The sequence below is a fragment of the Phocoena phocoena genome, chromosome 2 (assembly GCF_963924675.1).
Source record: "Phocoena phocoena chromosome 2, mPhoPho1.1, whole genome shotgun sequence".
Lineage (NCBI taxonomy): Eukaryota > Metazoa > Chordata > Mammalia > Artiodactyla > Phocoenidae > Phocoena > Phocoena phocoena.
The window spans coordinates 49,116,961-49,133,597 of NC_089220.1; the positions used below are offsets into that span (position 1 = coordinate 49,116,961).

General features: G+C 45.0%; 1 protein-coding gene across 2 annotated transcripts in view; it reads left to right on the top strand.

The window, feature by feature from the left end:
* The first annotated feature begins 5,173 nt into the window (after positions 1 to 5,173).
* The window catches only part of PYGL (glycogen phosphorylase L), a 52,484-nt gene continuing 41,020 nt past the window's right edge, over positions 5,174 to 16,637 (top strand). Inside the window, exons 1-3 of one of the 2 annotated variants that reach the window (XM_065871254.1) lie at positions 5,174 to 5,452; positions 10,514 to 10,615; positions 13,483 to 13,561. In XM_065871254.1, coding sequence (XP_065727326.1) covers positions 5,210 to 5,452; positions 10,514 to 10,615; positions 13,483 to 13,561 — 424 coding nt within the window. In that variant the 5' untranslated portion in view covers positions 5,174 to 5,209. The remainder of the gene's footprint in view (positions 5,453 to 10,513; positions 10,616 to 13,482; positions 13,562 to 16,637) is intronic. The other variant, XM_065871253.1, reaches the window with a different exon arrangement.

Genomic DNA, 16,637 nt, shown 5'->3' on the forward strand with positions numbered 1-16,637 from the left:
CTAATTCCCCTGGATCTTCCAGACAAGCAAGGCCACACCCCAGGCTGCTCCCTGGGGTTTCTGCTGCCTCCCCAGGGAGGCAGGCTCCCTCCAGGCTCCTTGCTCCAAGATCAGTGACATCTCTACTCCCCTCACACCCACTATGATAGCTTCTCACTCCTGTGAATCTTCTCAGACCCCTGGCTCTCATTCAGCGTCTCCCAAATGTTAACCTAGACGAGCTACAAACCAGGAAGGCTACGTCCTTCCTCAGCGAGTAGGAGCACAAGGTAGAGTGGAAAAGTAAACCACCAGGAGAATGAGGGAAATGCTGACTAATATTTCAAAAAATAATCCCATCCTGGGCTTCCCTGGTGGCGCAGTGGTTGAGAGTACGCCTGCCGATGCAGGGGACACGGGTTTGTGCCCCGGTCCGGGAAGATCCCACATGCCGCGGAGCGGCTGGGCCTGTGAGCCATGGCCTCTGAGCCTGCGCGTCCGGAGCCTGTGCTCTGCAACGGGAGAGGCCACAACAGTGAGAGGCCCGCGTACCGCAAAAAAAAAAAAAAAAAGGCCAGAGAACAGTATAAAACAAACTAAGGGGACAGGGTAAGTAGGTCAGCTAAAGTGCAGTGAGAATTCATGCTTACTTAACAGATCCCAAACCTGAAAACAATATGCAAATATTTGAGAACCTCTTCAGCCTCTTACCTGTTAAGTGATCTTGAGCAAACTACTTAACTTCTCCAAGCCTCGGTTTCTTCATCTACAAAATGAGAAGAAAAATAGAACTTGCCCTACAGAGCTGGTAAGAGGATTAAATGAGGGAACACACATTAAGAGCCTAGCCAGAGCCCTTGGAAAATGCTAGTTGCAGATTTGATGAATCTGAAAGTGGTGTGCCAACACAGTAAGCCCTACTTTGGAATATAGTGGCTGTTAACCTATGTTTGTTATCTGATATCTTTCTGGTGGTTACCAGAATGGGCCTCATAGACCTCCAACTGCAGGGAGCATAACTGACCAAGGGCCACGGATGTCCTTGCTGGGCTTGTGAAAAGGCCACGCCTCCCCAGGTTGCTCCCAGCAATGGCTAAGAGAGCATGGGATCTTCCTGGGACTGAGGGCAGTCTGGGATCGTCCCTCCCACTGTTCCCCCCATCTCTTCTTCACTAGGGGTCAGACTTGCATCATAGCCTGAAACTCTACCAGGCTAACTTGGCTCCTTCCCCATTTTCTTTCCTGCAGGCATTTGCCCTAACAAAATCCTCGCATGCTAAATCCTGTCTCGGCATCTGCTTCTCTGAAGACCTGGACTGACAGGCTTTCCCAAGTTCTTTTCTGACAGTGGCCAACTTACACTTGTCTTGTGAGGTCTGCACAGTTTGTTCAGCTATTCGCAAGGGCCATTTCATCAGAGCAGCCATGAGGAAGCCACAGCTGAGAAACAGGAATTAACAGGGGTCATCGTTGCCCAGGCTGGTGTAAACAGAGGTGAGCCACATAAGTCTGACACTTTTTCAGGGAACCACAGTTTTGGGTGTTTCTAGTCAGGGAGAGGCTGAAGGAAAGGTTTTTAAAGATCGTAATCTTCTTGGTCAAGTAACTTAACCTCTCTGGGCCTTAGTGTCCTAGACCAGTACAGAATGAGCAGATGTTAGATTTCAAAGGGACCTGGGAGACCATAAGCTCTGTGTTTCCCAAACTTCAGTTACATTTGTACACTTTTAGGCCAACCCATGTGCCACCCAAATGCTAACTTTTCTTCAAGTAAATTCACTTTAACTTAAAATTTAAAAAGCGAAGTTTACGTCAGAGTGTTAACTGGAGAAGTATCCTTTACCATAAATGGAAGATGACGTTATTAAATTCTTGTTAGAGGCTAAAACCTGAAGAAGGTGTAGAGTCTGGACCTGCTTTCTGTTAAAAATATAGATTAACAAGTGTTAGAGACCTGCTAACACCAAATACTTTCTAGAAAGAATGGAAGAGAAGTGAAAAGACTATCTGACAATGTGATTCATTGTCATTCAAGACTAGATCTATGCCACACTCCTAAGTCCCCTAAGTCACCCATTTCACATGGGCTTGGACATCCCTCCCCTCAGGCTGTAGTTTGGACATTCTACCATTCACAGTTTTTCCACTTTGAGGGATGTGGAACTCAGGGGTGTAGGTTTACTAACTGGCTACAGAATCAAGCAAATAGTGTGTTTATTAGTTCATCATTATCCTGGGTTTCCAACAAGAACTTAGTCCATCTAAGTAGATAGGGGGGCTAGGATCCACCTATTTGAAATTTTCTTAAATGAAACGAAGAAGCAGCAAGTTTGCCTTTGGTAGCTTCCATCTCTTCCTTTGCACCCCCTAATTCCTCACTCCCCATCCAAGTACCCAGACAATTCTTTTGCCTTTTGCTGTTCAGGCCTCCCTGGGAGTAAGATCTACTCAGACCTAGCTTCCCCTCATCTCACTGCTCCACCCTATTTTCCATCTAACTGTTGAACTATTTCACACCAACCCGTGAATGACCCACAACTGGCTTAATGCTGTGACCATCCTAGAGGTATTCAAAACTGCTTTTAGAAACATATTTTTTATCATCTAATTTGTCAAGAGACCTGTCCTTTCAGCCCCTCCTCAAACTTTACCATAGAGGCCTGGTTATTTTAAGATCAACTTTTTTTTTTTCATTTATTTTTTATTTAAGTATGGTTGATTTACAATATTAGTTTCAGGTGTACAACACAGTGATTCAACATTTTTATAGATTATACTCCATTTAAAGTTATTACAAAAGAATGGCTATAGTCCCTCTGCTGTACAATATATCCTTGTCGCTTTTTTTTTTTTTTTTTTTTTGTCTGCGTTGGGTCTTTGTTGCTGTGCGCGGGCTTTCTCTAGTTGCGGCGAGCAGGGGCTACTCTTCGGTGCGGTGCGCAGGCTTCTCATTGCAGTGGCTTCTCTTGTTGCAGAGCACGGGCTCTAGGCACTTGGGCTTCAGTAGTTGTGGCTTGCAGGCTCTAGAGCGCAGGCTCAGTAGTTGTGGTGCATGGGCTTAGTTGCTCTGTGGCATGTGGGATCTTCCTGGACCAGGGCTCGAACCCATGTCCCTGCATTGGCAGGCGGATTATTAACCACTGTGCCACCAGGGAAGTCCCTCATTGCTTATTTATTTTATACCTAGCAGTTTGTATATCTTAATCCCCTCCCCCCCCCTCCTTCTCTCCACTGGTAACCACTAGTTTGTTCTATCTGTAAGATCAACCATTTTGATGCTGCTCCACTCTCACTTTTAATTCAGGGTATTTCTGGCCTCATCCAGATGGCCAGACCCTCATCCTTGTGTCTCCTAAATGCTTTCCTATGCAGGTCATCAGTACTACGGGCACTGCATATTGTAACTCAGTCCTGGCTCTGCCCCAAAGGCCTAGAGTCTAAAGCCCTGACATTGGGAGGACAAGGGGTCTGGATATTTTGCTAGACCTATGAGATCTGAAGTTTTATTTTGATGGTGAGAGCTGCATTTAGCCTGAGTCAAATAATCCTCCCCCCGACACCACATCAACTCAAAATAATCAGCTTTGGTTTATTATTAACAGTAGAGTCCATTAATAAGTTGCACTAAGATTTTTGGGGGGGAAATTCAATTCTGGCAATGGACTGTTTCTAAAATAATAGATTAATACCACATCTTACTGAAAAAGAAAAAGCCTCTGACATCCTTTTCCAATGTTTAAACACACACACGCGCGTGCGCACGCACACACACAAATAAATACCACCAACGCTGGAGGTGAATGGTGCAAAGATCAGCCTATACTGCAGAGTAACACAGACTGCTTTGTTTCCTGTAAACGAGGCAACCAGCCCAGTGAGTTATCCCTTCATTTTACAGGACACACCTTTCTTTTTTCTCCTCCCTCCACCCTGCCTTCGGTTAAACAAGAGGCCAAAGGTAAAAGCCGCTGCCACCTAATCAGCCTGAAGGTCCAACTCAGAACTTCTGATTCTCACTAACTTGTCTGTACAGATAAGCAGTAGGAGGCTTTGACAGGGCAAGCATGAGTCTAAGAGTCAAGAAGCCCGAATTCCTGACTCCTCAAAAACTAAATGAAAGCAAAGGGGGTGCCCTGGGTTTCTTTTCTGATCCTAGATGGGGGGATGTCAAGGACTGACAGGGACATGGGACAACCGAAGTAAAAGAGCGCTGATCCCTTCCAAAGCTTGTGGTAGAACCCATTCCAGGTGAGAAATAATAGCAATAATAATAGCAAATAAACCTCCGTAAAACAAAAGTTTGCCAGCAACCTGCTGTTACCTGAAAACTGGGTTCGCCTCTTGGTGGGTGTCGAGCCAAAAGACACAACCAAGCCAAAGATTGGGAGAAGGAAGAATTGATTACTTGCAGCAAGTAAGGAGAACACCCGGAATCCTTCCCAAAGCAGAGTCTCCCTGAACAGCAAAACTGGGGATGTTTTAAGCTAAGGGTACATGCATATTCATGAAAGGGCTGGAGCAGAGGAGAACTCAGCAAAGAATTGGGGCAAAGGTAGACAGAAGCCAAGCTTTCGTTGACTTAAGTCATGAGGGTCAACATCATCATTCCATCATTATCACTGAGACCTCTTCAAGGACAAGCATTGTGGCCAGGCTTAGATCACAACATGGCTTAGGCCAAAAATGCCTTCTCTTACGTCAAGAAAGCCATGCAGGTGGTTCTCCCATCTCCAGGGACCTTCTCCCCCTGCCCCCCATCTGCTTACAACGCTTTCACACCAGACATCCTCTTTCTACCCAAGACTCTAGAGTGGGGAGGCAGGATAAATTCCCTCCTCTACTCACCCCCCAGCCCCATTCCCCAGATCCGGAAGGAGGCGTCAGAGTGTCCACGTGAGTCACCAAAGGTCCCACCTTCAACTGCCAAGAGTATTCAGCCCAGGTCCCTGGCCGCCAGCCCCCCACCTCCACCCCCTGGCATATCGGGTGCGCAGAGGTCGCGACAGGTGCTCTCCCACCGCCCTACGTGCCCTGCCCAGCCCAGAGTCCAAGGGAGCGGCCAGGGTTTCCCTCCGCCTCTCAGGAGGGCGGGCTGCAACCCCGGGCGGCGCCGCACCGAGGGGCGGGCCTCAAACTTTTCGCCGACTCAAAAGCGGCGAGAGGCGCAGGGCGACTCCGCCCCTGTCCTGCCGCCGGCCGTCTGGAGCCGAACCTACTGCTCGCCGCCGCCATGGCCAAGCCCCTGACCGACCAGGAGAAGCGGCGGCAGATCAGCATCCGCGGCATTGTGGGCGTGGAGAACGTGGCCGAGCTGAAGAAGGGCTTCAACCGGCATCTGCACTTCACGCTGGTCAAGGACCGCAATGTGGCCACCCCCCGCGACTACTTCTTCGCGCTGGCGCACACGGTGCGCGACCACCTGGTGGGGCGCTGGATCCGCACGCAGCAGCACTACTACGAGACGTGCCCCAAGGTACGCGCCCGGGCGCGGGGGATGGGGGTGGGGGGAGGGGGGCTCTTCGCCGCCCCTCGCCGGGTCGTGCCCTTCCGGGACCGCGCGAGTCCAGCATCCGGGCGCCGGGGTGGTGTCCGCGGCGGGGTGGGTGGAGGCCCCGGAGTGACCTCTCCTCACCCCGTTCTTGCCCCACGCGAAGTCCGGCGTAGAGCGTCTGGGCGGCGGGTGGGCAGCCCAAGGGACAGATGCGGCCCTCCGCCAACACCCCGTTCACATCTCGTGGGCCTCACTGCGCTTCCTGCCCCTGGGGACCGCCTGGAGCCGACGCCCAGGCCTCCCTCGCCTGTCCACTTGCTTCACAAACTTTTTTGGAGCATTCCTCTCAGCGTTTACTCTGAGATATCGGGCGGCTCCTCTTTGTATGCCAGACACAGTTCTCGGCCCCAGGCAGTCGACCCAGAACAAAACGGATGAGAACCCTGCCTCGGGGAAGTTGAATGTTTAGGGAGGGAGACAAATGCAAAGGTCGTCAAAAGGTAATAAGAATTAAGGGGAGGTAGGTGGGGAAGGGTGGGAAGAAGGTGCTTCGGAGCCCATAGAACTTTTGGAGGACTAGATGGGGGTTTCGCGGGAGACCCGGGCTTGTCGTAGGTACTGCCCGAGTGTGGTGAAGAGGGAGGGGTAGAGGTCCCACCCCATGGTCAGAGCTCTGAGCGCCCCCCGCCCCTCGCCCCTCGCCTAACACGCAGTTCCTAGGAGTGGGGTGTGGAGCTTCTGGACTTCCTTGATTCCTGCGGACTGGAGACCGAGGGCCAGGCCACCCGGGAACTGCTGAGGACTGCTGTTCACAGACCACCCCTACCCAGTGCGCGGGGGCTAGAGTGGACGCTGCTGGGCGCACGGAGGAACACTATTTCCACCTGGCCAACCTGGGAAGGCGGGGTGGGGAGGACTGAGTAGGACTTGGCAGCCAGAGGGATTGTGTTGTGTAGAGTGCGGGTGAGAGAGCAGCTCTGGCAGCAGCAGTGAGGATGGTTGTGCGTCTTGAGAGAGGAAGCTGGAAACGCCGGTTGGAGGCATATTGGAAAGGGTGAATGATGGGAATATCCTGGAGGTAGTGGGAAACACACATAAACACTTATTAGGATTTTTAAAAATATGTAAAGCATGAAAAAGAATAGCCCATATTCCGAGTGCTCAAAGAACCCCTAAGCAAAACAGTCCTCAGAGTGAGAAATTGCAGCTGTAACAGAGCTTTCAAATGGAAAGTAACTTCCCCGCCCCTGAGGCTTAGGCCTCTACCCAAAGGTAGCAACTGCTAAACTATATCGTCAGAAAACACTTTATGTATACATATATTTACCGTAATTTTTATTTGCATAGAGGGGACTGCACCTTACATTAAAAATTATTATTTAAGTTTTTAAGCTGGAGAGTGAGATGATGAGCCATATTTTAGAGCCTGCCCCCCTCCCCTCCCCACACACTTCCAAAGCATTTAGTGACATAGAACACAGTCGCCTTGTACGTTTCTCCTCCAGTGACTTATCTGGTACTTTATGGTTTTCTTGTTCTCTTGTTAGTTTCTGCACTGGGCAAGCACTTCTTACTTACACAGGTATAAGCCAGGTATTCTGATAGTGATACAAGTGAACAAGATCCAGTCCACACATGTTCATAAAGTGTCTGCTCTGTGACAGTCATTCACATAACACAAGGTCCCTGCCCTCAGCATAGAGTGGAGCCAGTAGGTGTGTCCAGTCTTCTCTCCCACCTCCCCTGCTTTCCAGTAACTGCAGATGAATCCCAAATCTGGATCTCTAGTCTCAATTCCTTTTCTGGCTCCATTCCTACATTTGTAAGTGCTCGGTAAACATACCTAGATCTCCCCTTATTCCCTTAAACTCAGCATGTTAAAAACTCAAATCATCACCCCTCCCAATCCTGCCGTCTCTTCTGTGTTTCTAATGTTAATAGCATTGTCATCCTGACAGTCACCCAGACACAAAACTTTAGTTTCGCCTTTGATTTCCTCCTGTATTCCCCGTTCAACAAGTTGCCAAATTCTGTTGATTTCTGCAGTTTGCCTTGAAAATACCCACTCTCCTCCATTCTCACTTCTCTCTGCCTGAGGCCCTGGCCTCTGGTCTTCGATGAAGTAGATTTCTAAGTGTTTACCTTGCTTCCCAGAAATGGTTGAACTGGCTGCATGCAACTGAATATGGCTAGCAGATTTATTTTATTTGGTCGGTTAGACGTCTTTAAGCAGTTTTACTTTCCGTACCTTCGGGCAGGACAGTCCAGTTCTTGGCCCAGTACTCCTCATTGTTTTTTGTGACTGCCTTTACACACTTATTTTCTGTCTGGCTCCTGAAGGCATTTGAGTTTGCAATCCCATCTCATTCTATGCGTTAGAGTCTGATTAAACCTCTTAAAGACATCCATCTTGCCCTCTGCTCAGATCTTTATCACTGGCAGTGTTGCCTTCCACAGTCCTTAAGCACTGGAGGCCCTCCTCAGCCCAGGTGAGCCTGTCCCTCCCGTTACCTTGCTCTCCCACCAGGCCAATTTGCCGTCCCCATCCATGCCCTGTTCTCCCCACTTCTGGGCCTCTGCCCACACTGCACCCTTCACCCGGAATGCCCTTCCCACCACGTGGGACTCTGCTCAACTCTTGCTTGCCCTGCAAGTCTCAGTTGTGTTGCCACCTATTCCATACACCTAGTAATTAACACTAGGAACAAATTTAAAGTATTTTTAAAATATTGCTTATTGTTATGTCTTCTTTATTTTATCTATACAAGCCTTTTGAAAATATCTAGTTTTTGTAAAATATACATAAGATATTAGTAATAGAAGTGCATGCATGTAATCTATAAGCTATGTTGGAGATGCTCAAATATTTTACTACCAGAAGTATGTTTTAAATGTTTAGGGACCACTAACTAAGACAATGAGGGAGATCAATTTTTTAAGGTCTTTTATACCCCCAAATATAAGGTGCTATCCCCCCCCCCCAAATTTTATTTGTGGGAAAATAGGAAATCACCTTAAATTCATGTCCTTGGAAAATCTGTCATGTAACAAGATGCTCTCTATCAACTACTTTATTTTAAGCAGCAACATTTTTTTAGGAAGACCTTGAAATGTCTTAAGAACTCTTAAGTCCATGCTAATTTAGAATCCTTAAAAGGGAGACAAAGAAACTTAACACAAATGTCGTCATTATTCCTGGGGCTATGACCTCACAATTGCAAGTGTTGGATATATATACTGCATTTATAACCAGGCTTTTTATAGATCATTAAAAAGTAAAAAGCAATAGGTAGTGGTTATATTATAGAGATCATGAAAATGCACACAGGGAAGAATGAAAAAAACTGCCCTGATGTTATGTAAATGGATATTTGTGGCTTGAGATGCTCTTTTTTGTGATGCATTGGTATATTGGCGCCAGCCGTTGGTGGGGGGGGGGGGGTGAGTGACGCCTTGCACCTCTTTGGCCTGAGTCTGCCCCAGGAAAGATACCTTTTCCCAGCTCACAGAAAGGTATCTAATAAACTAATGAGGGCCCTAATGACAGCATTATAGATATTCAAACAACTTGGATAAAAATAATGATGATGTGCTCTGGAAAATATTGTTTGATAACATGTTGACTATCCATGGGAAGACAGAATTCAATTGTTTCATAAAATGAAAGTAGGGAAAAGTAAGATTTCTGAATTGACATTTTCATATAATATTTTAAGTATGTATGTGTAACTAATGATTTAAATATCATAATAGGCATTTCTTCTTTATTTATTTTTTTTTTTTTTTGCGGTACGCGGGCCTCTCACTGTTGTGGCCTCTCCCGTTGCGGAGCACAGACTCCGGACGCGAAGGCTCAGCGGCCATGGCTCACGGGCCCAGCCGCTCCGCGGCATGTGGGATCTTCGCAGACCGGGGCACAAACCTGCGTCCCCTGCATCGGCAGGCAGACTCTCAACCACTGTGCCACCAGGGAAGCCCCTTTTTTAATTTTTATAATAGGCATTTCTTATATTGAACTATATTCATTTTTTTTTTTTTTTAGTACTTCCTGGTTGACCAAATCCTTTTCTTTGGGGTTCTTCCTATTGAGAAATGGGGGAGTCCCTAAAATTTGAGGTGACTTTATATTGATACTGATGCATTTACAGATTTTTATTGTTTTGTTTTGTGTTTGGTGAAAAAGCAAAGAGGAACTGATACAGAGAGTAAGATATTTTATAAGAGGATGATGAAGTTACTGACCCTTTTTGTTTTTTTGACTAGTAAACTGTGCTTGTATTTTAAAGGGTTTTAGGAAAGTCTGAGCTTTGCACCTTTTGCTTTCAACTCTGATTACTATTGATATTTACTTGGCTTTTACTATGTCAAAGGCAAACAGTTTCTAACCTGATAGAGAAATGTCCTATTTCACCAAGAACAGACACCAATAAACCTGAGGCAGTCTTTTGTTATACAGAAGACTGTATACAGTTCATAGACTTTCTAGGATAATTTTAATTCTAAAATATTTAATTATAATATTACTTGCAGTAACAGTTAAGGAGGAATACTTTGTAGCCATTGGGTGTATCTTGAAGGAGTTAATCTCTGTGTTTCTTGGATGACGTGAGAGGCTCACAGCCAACCCCACCTGACCCTCATCCTGTAAACATTTTACAGATGAATGATGAGCTATGTCAGTCTGACTTCCATTTACCCCAAACATATGTTTTTTCATGAGGCTCATGAACAGGAAGAAAAAACCCACAAAACAGTGAATCTAATGAGTTGGATGAGTTTGCTTTTTTTCCCCTCCCTGGGGGTAAAAGATATATATTTTTTAAGTATTACCACCAAAACCAGGATATGAAATGGTTTTTCCAAAGCCAGTTAATTATCAGAAGTGCTTTTCTTTAGCCCTTCATGCATCTATAGGAGTCTCATTTGAACCTGAGTTAAAGTAGTTCTGCTTGTTTGTTTCTTATTGGTGACCTTGTGTTTTTACGTTGACAAGTAAGGTTGGCCTCATAGCCGTTAACATGACCTCTCTCTTCTTTGTTTCAGAGGGTTTATTACCTCTCTTTGGAATTTTACATGGGCCGAACATTACAGAACACCATGATCAACCTTGGCCTGCAGAATGCCTGTGACGAGGCCATTTACCAGGTACATTGTCTCCGTATTTCTCTCATTCTCTCCCTTTAAATTTCAAGTTCAACTCAGGAACGTTGGGGATATAGCCGCCCCACCCCCCCCAAAAAAATGGTGAAAAATTGCTTCTGTAGACATGGCTATTACAAACTATTAGAAATCTATAGTACTCCTGATCTCTGGGTTAAGAGGAACAAAGCTAGAGAACTAGTTTTGCCTCATGAGAATTTTGTTCTGCAGTCAGCTTTTGACAGCATTATGCAACAAATTACATTTTAGAAATTAGCATCTGAACAAGCCTTTAAGAAGTACTTGAGTCCCTGCTATCGGAACCACAAGCTTTACTTTGGGTTCCTATATACTTTTTTAAAGGGATCGAAGTTTGACTGTTATTTGTATATCAAGGCAATACGTGAAAGTAATAAACTTTTAAAATTCTGTTGTCATACTTTCTCTGTTGCTTAATGAGATGTAAAATACACTTCCTCTTTAAATGAGGAGCCTGAGGTCTTGAACCTAATGTGCTAATTTGTTTGAATGAACGTATTTAACTGTTTCTCCTTTGACCTTCAAGCATCTTCATACCAAAAATAGTCCTTAACCTTTCTGATGTGGTTAATAGGAGGAACGAGTATTTGCAAAGATGCACTCTAAGTAAGAGACTGTTCAAGTCGCTTTTGGTCTGGCATAGGGCTTGTGTCCTCTAATGTGGCCAGCTGCTTGTCACTAGGGCTGGTTTCCTTTGTGTGGGTTTAGTAGAGCATTTCGTGTGAAAGAACCACTGCAGCTCCTCTCTGCTTCCCTTTTCTTTGCTTCCCCTGATATCAGCTGAAAAAAATATACCTCCTTTGCACCATAATCTAACCAGGTGGGATGAAGCGACGCATGTCTCCTTGCTCAAGGTTTATAGCCTACTCTAGACTCGCATGTTTAGAATGTTAAAAGTCCTGAGCACTAGCATTAGCAGTTGATGTCACAAGGACCCCAGGACTCTAGTCACCAGGGAGCAAGTTTGAAAGCCCTTTGAACAATGAACAGAAGCAAATCCATTTTTGAACTCTTAGAAGATTTAGTTATCAGGACTTGTGTCAGAAAGCAACTTTTGAATAAGGGTAGGGATCCAAGCAGGTAACCCCATGGCAACTGGGGCATCCACTTCAAGCATAGTTACATCTTGTGCGTGTGTTTTCAAATGTGTAAATTATGTTTCCATGTAAAATTTCATGGATTGCATCACTTTCAGATTGCGAATGCAGTCACTTCCCAATGGACCATTATTAGCCAGGCATGGGCTAGATTATTATCTAGTCAGCAGAGGACAGGTCGTTTAGTTTATCTGGCCATCAGTTTCCTCATTGTAAGATGAACAGTCCAAAGTGACCTCTACAGCTGCAGAATTTTGATATGAGTCCACACTGCTGCTAGTGACCTCTGGCTGTGCGGGTCCCAACACTTTGTGGCAGGGAGCTGACTGGCAACCAATTCCATCCATCCCCAAGGTCACAGATGCTCCTTGGCCTCCCACAGTCTCTCTCTCTTTTTTTTTAATTGACTATAGTTAATTTACAATGTTGTGTTAGTTTCAAGTGTACAGCAAAGTGGCTCAGCTATATATTCTTTTTTAGCTTCTTCTCCATTATAGGTTATTACAAGATGTTGAGTATAGTTCCCTACGCTATGCAGTAGGTCCTTGTTTTTGTTTTTTTTAATAAATTTATTTATTTATTTTTGGCTGCATTGGGTCTTCATTGCTGCACACGGGATTTCTCTAGCTGCGGCAAGCGGGGGCTACTCTTCGTTGCAGTACGCAGGCTTCTCATTGCGGTGGCTTCTCTTGTTGCAGAGCACGGGCTCTAGGCGCACAGGCTTCAGTAGTTGTGGCACGCGGGCTCAGCGGGCTCAGTAGTTGTGGCTTGCGGGCTTAGTTGCTGTGTGGCATGTGGGATCTTCCCAGACCAGGGATCAAACCCATGTCCCCTGCATTGGCAGGCAGATTCTTAACCACTGCACCACCAGGGAAGCCCAGTAGGTCCTTGTTGTTTACCTATTTTATATACAGTACTGTGTATATGTTAATCCCACCTCCTAATTTATCTCCCCCTCCCATTATCCCCCCCCACAGTCTGTTATCTACCCCAGAGAGAAGTAGAGGATTTTAGGCCCATCCAGCAGGAACACGGGGCTGAGGTTTCCCTGACTGCTGTCTGGCCCCTGGTGTCATGGGCAGTGACTCACTAACTGGTTTTGGGTTAACAACCTTTGACCTTACTGAGTAAATATGTTGTGGTCATGAAAAGATGAACTGTAGTCCATCCCAGAAAATCTGACCTCATACCTTTTGGTAATTTTCAAAATTTAGTCCAGTTAGTATCAACTTGGTACTGGTCTATTTCTGAGGTTTTACCCTGGCAACAAAAAATAATTTTAAGAAATAGTGATAGCCAACATTTATCAAGAAATACCTACCCAGGCATCATTCTGAATGCTTTGTTTGTATAATCTCATTTAATTCACAGCCCTAAATGAAGTAGATACTATTATCCTCATTTTTAAACGAGAAGTGAAAGGCATAGTGAGATTTACTACCTTGCTCAGGTTCATATAGCTAAGAGGTAACAGAGTCGGTAATGGACATTTAGAGCCCATACTCTTCTCCAAGCTGCTGCTGTGCCTTCTCGGACAGTTTGCATCTTCAGTCACCAGCATCCTCAGCGGGTATCTGATGGCAGTTCAAGCAGTGAGGGACCTGGCAGGATTGAGTTCACAGATGAACCTGAAGACCCAACCCAGAGCTTTAGGAAATGACTGTTCTCTCTGAAGTGGCCTGTTTGTATATCTGAAGTTTGTATCCACGTCCTATGTTGTTTTTCTTTCATCACCAGCTTGGACTGGATATGGAGGAGTTAGAAGAAATTGAAGAAGATGCTGGGCTTGGCAATGGTGGTCTTGGGAGGCTTGCTGGTAAGTGTGCTATTGTCTGGCCCTTGACGCCATCTCAGATGCCATGCACAGCCATGCTTAAAGAACCAGAAGACTGTCTAGAAGTGCACAGTGTGAGCCGGTTGTAGCTGTGTTTGTTTCTGAGTCTGCACGGTGGTTTGACCAGTTCTAGACAAACAGTAGAGAAACGATCTTTAACAAAAGAGACATTGCTTAAGAAGTTTGGAGACATTGCTTCAAACCCCAAAGCTAACCAGATCCTTCCTGTTCACTTAAGGGTTTCCAAAGTGGCCCCTTCACTTCACTGTTGTTTGTTCACAGCTACTCAATTCACATACTCGTGTGGTAGCACCTAAGTTGTTTACCCATTGTGTTATCGTCCTGTGCACTTAACAGTTTGCTTTTTGATTAACTAGTAGGCAGTGATACACTTGTTATACTATTGGTATGATTGAATTAATGAATATTTTTGTTTTGTATGGATGAAGTTTGAGTCCTTTGCTTTATCCAGGAAATGATTTTTCCACAAATATAGAGGAAAACATTAAAAATATAATACCAATGCCATTAAATTAAAAATATGCATCCTTACCACCAAGCAATTCTAATTCCTGATATCTACCCTAAAGAAATACTCCAACATGTACACAAGGAGGCATGTGAAAATAATTGCTACAGTATTGTTTGTAAAAGCAAAATTTTAGAAATAACCTAATGTCCATTGATAGAATAGGTAAATAAGTAGAGGAACACCATGTTACAGAATAATATGTGTCAACCTAAAAGTGAACTATTTGTACTTCCCTGCATAGACCTCCAAGAGGTGGGGGGCTGGGGGCAGAGGAAACAAGTTGCATTAAAAGCCACACAGTGTGATACCATTTATGTTTTTAAAAAATTAATATTTTATGTGAGAATGTATATATGTAAATCCATAGAAAAAGTCTGGAATTTGAAATACTGAACTGCTCCTTGTGACTTTCTGTAGAGAGGAGCGCAGAATTGGGGGTGGCAGTCAAAAGGGATGCTAGCCCTGTCGGTAACATTTTATAGTGTTTATTTATTTTTACTTGTTGACAGTTTGCTTTATTTATTTATTTATGGCTGTGTTGGGTCTTCGTTTCTGTGCGAGGGCTTTCTCTAGTTGTGGCAAGCGGGGGCCACTCTTCATCGCGGTGCGCAGGCCTCTCACTATCGCGGCCTCTCTTGTGGAGCACAGGCTCCAGACGCGCAGGCTCAGTAATTGTGGCTTACGCGGCATGTGGGATCTTCCCAGACCAGGGCTCGAACTCGTGTCCCCTGCATTGGCAGGCAGATTCTCAACCACTGTGCCACCAGGGAAGCCCTGTCTGTAACATTTTAATTGTTTTTACAAAGAGGATGTTACTATATTATTTACTTGTGAAATTTAAATTTAATAATAGAATGTACGACCACACATGTATGTATCAGATCGTACTCTATGAAAAATAAATATCTGCGTCTTCTCTTTTAGAAATGATTCCACAATCTCTTAATTTTACACACAGTTTCAAATGACTAGAACTCCATTTGCATGTGTTTCATATTGTTTATTCCTTACTACATTAGTGGCCATGTGTTTTAACGTTGCAGTTAGTCATAGAAAACGCTGCCTTTGGCATACTTGGCCACCCTGAGAAGTTAATCATCGGGTTATTAGTAGGCTTTCCATGGAGCTATAGGAAGACCAGCAGAGCCAACGGCATGCTCATCTAAGACTGACAAGGTAGCCTGCCTTCCTTTTATGTAAAGTCCCAGGCCTATTTTTTGGCAGCGTTAACCCCACTCTGGGCCTGACAGGGAAGGGGTGAATGAGGCTAAGTAATTCTCATTAGATGACCTCATCTCTTACCAGACTGAAAAAACTGGGACCCCCATTCTGGTGAGGCTCTAAGGATAATTTGATCAGGACCCAGGAAAAGACAAATCACCACAGCTCCGAGAGAGCAGGAACTGGGACAGAGCCAGGCCACATGAGCACAGGGACTGGAAGACCATTGTGATGTTACAGTAACTTGAAGGTCTTGGCCATTGGCCTTTGTGGATCCGTTTTAGGACTCCACCGTGAACCTAGCTCAGTCTCTTCCTGTTTGATCTGCAATTTTCAATGTTCTCTTCAGTTTTAGATCCTACTGTATTTTCTTATTCTCTGTATATTTCTCAGTTCAGATTCCTGAGAGGGGCCACATGCTTAGCGTAACCCCTAAAATTGCTCCTGACCACAAGATAGATCCTACCCAGCCTGTTGATTGGCTGCTCTAGATCAGGTGCTCTGTCATTAAAGCCGTTGGCTACGAGAAACAGAAAACCTAGCAAAAGCTAGTTCCGCCAACAAGGACATGTATTATCACAGAACGAGAACTTCAGAGGTTGGCCATTTTCAGATTAATTGATTCAGCAGCACAATTCTGTCAGGACTCTGGGTCTCTGTGGTTCTTTTGACTTTACCTTCATGGAAGAAAGACGGCAGCAGTAAGGAAAATCTTTCACTGTACCCAGCAGACTTTCTAGCACCTCTCATTGGATTGAATGTCATTGAATGCTCATGCCAAAACCCAAACTGGTGAAGGACATAAAATTACTATGATTAGCTTAGAAGTTTAGTCAAGATTCAGTTGGTCCAGCCTCCCTGAAGCATAAGGCCACCTGATAATGTGAACCACACTGGAATTCCATTAGCCAGAAAGAGAGTCTGCCCCAGATGTCCAGCTAGTCAGTCAATTTACATGTAAATTATACACGTCTTTTCAAGCAGGGGGGCATGGAGACAGCTTCCCCTACAAAGGGCAGTGTGAGGAACAGACACAATAAAGGAATTTCTAACATAGACATAATAAAGGACCTTTCTAACGTGGACATCTGGCATTTCTCAGATGAAATGCCAACACAGTGGTTATTTCTGGATGGTGAGGTAATAAATGTTTGTTTTCTTCTTTATACATGTTTGTATTTTCTACCTTTTCTATAGTTTATTCTATAATTAGAATGTTATTTTAAAAACAATACCCGCTGTGCTGCAGTCTCTGCTTTAAGATACAAATATGGTTTCTCATAGAGAAATGTTTTGTGGCTGCCG